The sequence below is a fragment of the Cariama cristata genome, unplaced genomic scaffold, assembly GCF_000690535.1.
Source record: "Cariama cristata isolate BGI_N322 unplaced genomic scaffold, ASM69053v1 scaffold4516, whole genome shotgun sequence".
Classification (NCBI taxonomy): domain Eukaryota; kingdom Metazoa; phylum Chordata; class Aves; order Cariamiformes; family Cariamidae; genus Cariama; species Cariama cristata.
The window spans coordinates 1-8,415 of NW_009623681.1; the positions used below are offsets into that span (position 1 = coordinate 1).

At 41.0% G+C, this 8,415-nt stretch overlaps 1 protein-coding gene across 1 annotated transcript in view; it reads left to right on the top strand.

Annotated features, from left to right (window-relative positions):
- Window positions 1-1,209: 1,209 nt before the first annotated feature.
- Window positions 1,210-8,415, top strand: part of GOLIM4 (golgi integral membrane protein 4) — a 22,329-nt gene continuing 15,123 nt past the window's right edge. The window contains exons 1-6 of the mRNA XM_009702840.1: window positions 1,210-1,228; window positions 4,177-4,251; window positions 5,246-5,295; window positions 6,042-6,095; window positions 6,619-6,769; window positions 8,116-8,198. Of these exons, the coding sequence (XP_009701142.1) occupies window positions 1,210-1,228; window positions 4,177-4,251; window positions 5,246-5,295; window positions 6,042-6,095; window positions 6,619-6,769; window positions 8,116-8,198 (432 nt within the window). The remainder of the gene's footprint in view (window positions 1,229-4,176; window positions 4,252-5,245; window positions 5,296-6,041; window positions 6,096-6,618; window positions 6,770-8,115; window positions 8,199-8,415) is intronic.

The window sequence follows — 8,415 nt, forward strand, 5'->3', positions numbered from 1 at the left end:
CCATCAACTCCGAAAGCAGGCACTGCCTGGAGGCTGGAGTCAGCTCCAGACAAGGCAGTCAGTAAGAAAACTTAACTGAAGAAAATAAAACCTACTGAAAGCAGAAATAGTTCTGTTTCAGCCAAACCAGGACAGCGCGGCTTCACCAGCGCAGAGTACAGAGGGACGATCACTGCCCTGGTCCTGCTGGCCATGCTATTTCTGATACAGGCCAGGATGCCGTTGGCCTTCTTGGCCACCTGGGCACACTGCTGGCTCATGTTCACCCAGCTGTCGACCAACACCCCCAGCTCCTTTTCCACCAGGCAGCTTTCCAGCGACTCATCCCCAAGCCTGTAACATTGCATGGGGTTTTTGTGACCCGAGTGCAGGACCCAGCACTTGGTCTTGTTGAATCTCATACAGTTGGTCTCAGCCCATCGATCCAGCAATAGTGTGTATTAGCCATTAGATGACAATGTTTTTCCCCTTTTTTGTACCATTCTATTAAATATAACATAGAAACAAAGTTCAATTATTTGTGCCGATCAATACAAAATTAAGAACTTACCCTAGGAAAAAATTATTTGTGAAGTGCCCTGTCAGTATATCACACCAGTAGGAATTTGTCAGATTCCTTCTCTAGGTTCCAACCCCTAGCTGGGGAACCTATAATAGAAACATGTTTTTCAGTGTATTTATTTCTTTGAGATTCTTGCTCAGACATCTTATATCCAGGCTGGTAGTGAAGAATGAGAAATCCCCTGTTGTAGTAACAAGAGCCTTGTAGTTTGGACTCTCCTTGCCTAGGAAGTTCCTCACTGGTGGGAATAATTTACGTTTATGGCAGATAAACTCCTATATGTACTTACAAAATCTGACCTGCAACCCACTCCCCAAAAGAGCAAGTGAGAAAATTTGGAAGCTGTGCTTTCTTAATAATTATTCTTAATCAAAATCTACATTACTTTGGACATTATGGACTTTTATCAGAGAAAAACATTGCTGAACCAACCAGTAAGTGAACTAGAAGGGGAGAGGTGTAGGAGGAAGTTTTTCTTAGCCCTTTTTGACCATCTGAAGGGCTATTTTAAGACATTGCCAGCTTTGTTCCAGTATTTCGAAGGCTAGCACACAGCAGGTAGCAGTGAGGATGCCCTGCCTGGGAGGGGTGTAGAGACATTGCTTGAAAGCGCAGGGTGAAGACAGGAAGGCCAAAGCTCGGCAGAGATGCGATTAGCCGTGAAAGGTACGGAGCACTGTGGTCCCTAAAACCCAAACTATTGCATTCTCTTTCTCCTTTCTTCCTGCCCTTATTATGGGTTTGTTGTTCAGGGTTTTCCCCCCACACACACACACATACTTTTTAACACTAGGAGGAGCTGAGGAAGGTACGCTTGCAGACAAAGAAGTGAAATGGAAAATGTTACCTCTGAATCCGTTTGTGGTTTAGTCTGTCTGCCAAAAAGCCTATTTCCACCCCTGGTTGCGTGGGTGGGGAAACCCATTATGAATTTTCATTTCTCTCCCGAGTTGCTATGCTACGACTGCTGTTCCTTTTGCAATGTAATTTGGCATTCACAATCTTTGGTGCTTAGATAAAACCATTACTGTAGGGCTGCCATTTATTTTTCCTTCTCTGAAAGCTTACTTGCTGGTGACTTTGTGAATATTCATTACATACTTGTTTTGTTGCAGGGGATGTTGATACATTAGTTCATCTTGACTGATGCCCTTGACTTTAGAAGATAAATAGCAAAGCAGAGATAGGTGACAAGGATTGATTAGCAATCCAGCTTCTAAGCCAAAACATAAACACTTGTAGATAAGCCAGTAGCTAAAGAGCCTGCAGAATGCACCTTGGTGGAATTAAGAACACGTTTTAAGGTGCAAGAGGAGTTTTCTGTGCCTGCCAAGATACAAATCTTTATTTGATGCTTCCTGTTGAAGGCTTATGTTCACCCACGGTTTACTTCTTGGAAAATGACTTCCTAGTTTTGAAGGAAAAATCACCCGTTCCATTAATACAAATTAGTAATTCTTTTAAAGAGTGCAAATTACAGTTTGGACAGTGAAAGGTACTTGTGTTAAACTGAGCTTGAACAAATATAATTGTACATTTGCAGGAGTTATTAATTGATATCTTTCCTTTGCTGGAAACTTGGTAGGCTATTTCAGATAATGATCCTTAAGTCTAATGAGTGATGAGGACAGGGTAAGTAGGGACTGATGTGCCCCATTGCTTGTGAGACATCCAAAACCAGATGTTCAAAACACAAGCTGAATGAAAAATGAAACGCTGCTTTACTGGCAGCTACATGGTGGGACTTTCTGCCAGAGGATACTGCCTATCCTAAATACACATGGATACAACAAACAATTTGACAAATTCATAAATGTAAAATCCATTTTGGAATGGTGTATGCAAAGGACCTGCGGGCGCCTCAGACAGTCTTTGGGAGTCATAAATTTCTGGGCGACAGCGCCAAAGGAATACTGTAAACTCATTGTGGGTGTTCTGTATTGGGCATCTGCTTGTGTCAGGTCTTGGGAGATGGCATGGTTGGACTGTTGGACCACTGATATGAACAAAAGTGGTTGTCATACCATAAAAATCTAGAAATAACATTGTCTCTTCTTTCTGTGGTGAAACCTGGACCAGTCAGTCTCCTGACATGCCATCCAGCATTGCAGGTCACTGCCAGTTGTCACTTCTGCTCTCTTAAAAACTGTACAAGTGGCGCTGCCACCAGAAGACATTGTTACACATCCTGTCCCCAACGGCGAGGTCCTGCTGTCCCATCACCCGTAGCAGTGAGCACGAAGGGAGGGACCGTACCAGTACAAGCAGCAGAACCACCCCTTCTGGTAGCAGTGTCAGCTCAAAGGGCTTGTAACAAGCAGCAGAACCACCTCTCCTGGTAGCAGTGTCAGCTCAAAGGGCTTGTAGAATTTGGCAAAGATGTCAGAGCATCTTTCCAAAAAAACACATGCATTTTTGTGCTTTTGTAACTAGTGACCTCGCTGGCCGGGACAGCGACACACCGCATGACACACGGCATGACTGCCCTTACCTGGTCTGCTGAGGACGTTGTGGGTTGTGCTGTGAGTGCTGCCCCGAAAACCTTTTGGCTGAAACGCTGTACGCAGGGCACTTCTTCATTCATCTCTAGACTATTGTGTGGATATTTTGACTCAAAGAAAATGCCTAAATCGATTTAAAAATCAGTGTAGATTAGATTTTTACTGTCAAACTGCAATGATTTCCTGACAGGCAATCTCTCATACCCTAGCCTTACAAAGAAGCATCCGATTTAGCTTTACGCTTTAGCTATCCTAGCTCTTCAGATGATTTCTTTTGTTCTTCCTGCCTTATCCCCTTAACTGGAAGGGAGGGCAGGGGGTAAAAAAACCCTCAAAACCCCCCAAATCATCCTCAGATGATATGGATATTGCGAGTACAGGGTGCTTTAGCATATGTACCTTCTGTCAGCGCGTGCTTACTAAGAAACACAGGACATTATACACCGAAGCATTTCATTGTGCAGTCTGTGGGTCTTCACCAGTGCGGTGGTGTAAAAGGATGCTGTTATCCAGGCTTTACAAAACGCAGAAGGCTGCACAAAACAGTTGTCCAAGTGTTTTGGAAGAATTTAGGAATGGATCTCAGGCTCTCTATGTCTTCGCCTAAGCAGCCTGTCTCATGTACTGCTGCTCCTTTCTGAGCCGTCCTGCCCTTGCACATCTCTCCTTGCTCCTTGTGACAATTTGTTTGCTGCAAGGATTTACTCTGGCAGTAAGCTTATCCTGACTTACTTCCATGTCTCTTTACAAACAAGGCAGGAGAGAATGAAAGCATAGGAAAATGTGTACCTGCATACCTAAGAAGGAAAGAGGATTTGGGAGCTTTCAGGTAGATCCACCATAGCTGACTGGCTCCATAAACAAGTCACTTGCACGGTTATCACAGTCTATATTTATGCAATGGCAATAACCCAGAATTCAGGATTAATAAAGCATGCAAAAAAAGTTACTGTCCCAAATGATACAAACAGTCCTTTATCCTATGACCTCATTCCACTTGCATTTTCCTGGTACGTTCTGTGCCAGTGCTCTCTGGGTGTGCTGGGGGGGCATGTGGTGGTTTTTGTATGTATTACCTTTAACATGAATTGTGTACAAAATTTCTCTTTTCAGTTGTATACGAGCACCGGTCAAGATTAGAAAAGTCATTACAAAAGGAAAGGCTTGAACATAAGAAAGCGAAAGAAGGTAAAAAAGTACTTTTCACTTTGACATTTAACATAACTTGATTATTTTAGAAAGTAACTTCAGATGTATTTTGTTCAATTTTAAACGAGTTGCCAATGTATAACATGTTAGCAGGACTGCCTTGGCCGATCTGTAGTGATCTTTTTAGTATATCTTTTTAATTTTTTATTTTATTTTTTTAATCTTTTTAAAAAGTAATTATCTTTTTAGTACTGTTAGAGATCACTGCAACATGGCATAGTATACACAGAGAATATGTGTGTATCGAGGTACATAAACCAACATGTATGTGGAGTATGGGCATGTGTAAATCCTGTTCTGGAATGCTGAAAATTTACAGTTTTCGGACTAAAGCTTGTATTCTTCCTAAAACTGAGGACTCAGCCGCTGAATGGAAACAACTACTTTATCAAAGATTAAGAACATGTAAGAAATTATTCTTGCTGTGCAGTTCTCAATAGGTTTCTGGTGCCATCTAGTGTAGAGCTGTCCCATGGCTATGCAAAGGGGAGTCAGCGTTTTCAAATCCTGAAAAGAGGATCAAGGAACAAAAGGAGAAATTTTTGTTTTATTTAAACTTAGTGTAGACTTTCACACTTCTTAAAGTACGTATTTTTTTTTTAATCCTACACCACTTAGAAATGTCCTTTTCCTTTTGAAAGATGCTACTGGGCCTCTAATGAGAGAGTTCATGTGACAGATTTAATTACCCATCTGTAGTCTTGAGCCTGTACCCCCTGTATCTCACACTAAGATATGAAACTTAATGAAAGTATTCTATTAAAGTATGAAACATTTTAATGAAAATATTTTTGTCAAAATTTGAGCATTTTGTTAAATTCTCCATAGGTTGTTTTTAAGATCTTTTGGAAAACTGTAACTGCCTAAGTATTCAGCTCTTAAGAGAATTTATGTACGCAACAGTTATGCTATTTAAGTACAGATTCTAATCTTCCTGGGTTTTTTCATCAGTATTTTCCCTCTTATGTTGTAGATTTTCTTGTTTATAAACTAGAAGCACAGGAAACACTAAATAAAGGAAGGGTAAGTCATCATTCCTAGTACGAGGTTTTAATAGCTGATGCTATTTGAGTTGCAAGAAGAAGGAAATGCTTTGCAATTATGACAGTTCAAAGGAAGAAGTCTTACAAAATACGAATTGAAAGAGCTCTCGCTTTTCCCACTTCTGCTCCGCATGCATAAGTGCTTTGCAATTGCTAATTATTTGAGCTGCAGTAGGAGATACTAATATCTTTCCAGAAAATTACTTTAGAAAATATCCTCCCATTTATATTATGGTAGTTCAAACATAATGTTACTATTTTTAAGGGGAAGGGGGAATAAGAAAGCATTAGAAATCTTTTTGTAGCTTAGTCCACAGGGAAAAGGACAGTGACAGCTTTCTAACACATGGTCTTTGAACTGGAAAATATAAAAACATCAAGAAACTTTGTTTTATATACCAGCTGCCAAAAGGAAAGTCGTATCTGGCAAAGGACCCAGAGACCTGTAGAGAACTCATTATAAAAGCGAGTAAATTAGGATTTTTATGGCTATTTCGTGTTGAAACAGGGGAGCAGTTTGTGAGCTGAGTAACCTAAGTTAAAATACATTGTTGCTGCAGGAAGTGCAAAGTATATATGCTTGCTATGTTCTAAAGCAAGTGGAGAGATTAATTTGTTTCCTGGGGAGTTATGTCCCTTGGCTTGTGACTCCTAAATAACCGCATGTACAGAGGTTGGAGAAATGACAGTATTGTTCTATTTAACACTAGTGTTTTTGTTTTACAGCAAGACTCAAATAGCCGGTACAGCGCACTGAGTGTACAACACCAGATGTTGAAGGTAGGTAGCCGAGATTGCCAGTGTCCTGTGAAACTGGCTTTCTGCCCTGTCAAGGAGGTTTGGCCTGGCTGGCTTCTGGAAGTTCACTCCAGAACATCAGTACATCAATGGTGCCTTCCTCCTACACCACCACCACCGCTAAAAGGTGATTTACTGCAGTTTTTCCTAGTCAGGCTTTCCAGTGGGTAATTTAATCTTATCAAATGCAGTTACTTGTATGGAACGCTGACTTGTCAGACTTTACATAGTTTGGCATGTAAGGATTTTGTTAGACACATTCAGCAGCTCCCAGTGGGACAGTGCAACTGCAGGGTGAGGTGACGTAGCCCTGGAACAGGAGACTACTCATCACAGAGATCATTTGGTGTTTGAAGGGAGCTACAATATGCATGCTTTGAATAATAAACTTCTTGTTATGAATGCTTCCTATTCATCTGGACTTACTTAAACAAATTGCCAAAGACAATATTAGCCAGATATGCAGATACAGAACTGTTCCAGTGTCCCAACTTGGTATTTGCAGAGTCAACATGAAGAACTAAAGAAACAGCATGCTGACCTTGAGGAAGATCACCGAAAACAAGGAGAAGAGTTTAGCAGAACATTCAGTGATCACAAGGAGCGATACTTACAACTGCAGCAGGAAAAAGAGCAGGAGATCTCTAAGCTGAAGGGTATATGTAACCTACATCTGGCTGCCCATATTAAAAAGTGTATTTGTCATTGTTTTGTGTGATAGGAGACAGAAAGGCATTTTCTCTGTTCTCACTAACAGGTCATTCGTGCATCTTATGCCTCCTGATAAGCTACATTTTATTGATGATTTTCTGTGGCCTCTTTCTGAAATCTACTTGTATGTGTGCTTTCTGTTTCTATCTAGATTAGAGAAATAGTAAGAAACACAGCACTTTAAAAAGCCTGTCAAGTGTCAGAGGCTGGTGTATCCAGTCTTTCATTTTTAGTTCTAAGGCTTGTATAAATCTGGCAAAATAGGTTTGCCTCTTCACTCTTTTTTCTAATTAAAAGACAATCTAAGACTGTTTGCCACTGCTGTTAGAGATTTAATTGTGCATCATTATGAAGTGACTTTATATACATTTTAGACCTCCTCTTCTCGATGTGTATCAGCTTCTCTGAAACATGTTGCACCTGTATACTTGGATGATGAAATATTCATTTTTTACTGTTGGCATCCAGTTTCCTATTGAAGAGCTTCTTTGCAGTTCGCAGGCCTCTTCAATCCTAATTACACAATTGCATGGAACAAAAGGATGGGGCTCTCCCCATCAAGGGCCTTCAGCCACTTTCTGCCATGTGTCACTAACACATGAGTTAGTTTTGGAGCTGTCTGCAGTTTTGTCTGCACAGTATTTTGCAGGCAGAGGCTGTGTTTATGAGTTCTACCTTGGCACCACCCCAATGAAGTCATACAGCTAGCTCTTGGACTGAGCTGGATTGCAGCCTAGCAGCTTGGAGTGTGGGAAGAGCTTGCCTGTGTCTGCTTGCAATATTCCACATCAACATAATGTAAGAAGTGGGAAGAGAAGCCCCTCTCCCTGATCCCAGAATGTAAAGCTTTTTAAGTATGCTGGCCATCTGGGTGCCTCTTCCAAAAGAATAGCTTAGTCCTACGACGTAAAATTCGCACTCGCCAGATGCGATGTGGGGGAAGAGGGGAGGGTGGCTTCCTCTCTGCCTTTTAAAGATTCAGATTACCATAATGAATTTTGCCGTTTGCAGTCCCCAGCGTGAACAGTGATGCCTAATTCCAGTTGCGGACTGGGTGCACTAATATAAAACGTAACCAAATTTTACAATTTTCTGCTTGAAAATGTAAAGCTTTTTATAGGGCTAGGGAGAGATGCAACGTAAACAAACCATACAATTACTCTAATCCATTTTTACTATAGCAGTTGTGTAGGATTTTATGTAGTCCGTGTTACAGTTTTAATTTTGGTGCTTAATCTAGTATTATAAGTCTGACTGGGTTTAAATTCTGTATGTCATTTCTTTTAAACAGAATCCTTGTATAACTTACGGGAGGAGAACAGACAGTTGAGAAAAGCTCACCAAGACATTCACACCCAGCTACAAGATGTCAAGGTAGGCTTTGCTTTCAGAAAAACTTTCAAGACAATTAGGAAAAAGAAAAATTTTCCCAAGTTTGAACAAGCCAGAAATGGGCTATGCTGAAGACTTGTAGTTTCTATTATGTGGCAAAAAGGAGAGGAATATGACTGAACTGGAATTCTTGTATTTTGCCACCTGCACTTCAGGTACATGCTCACTTAAAAAAAAAAAAGGGGGGGGGGGGGGAGGG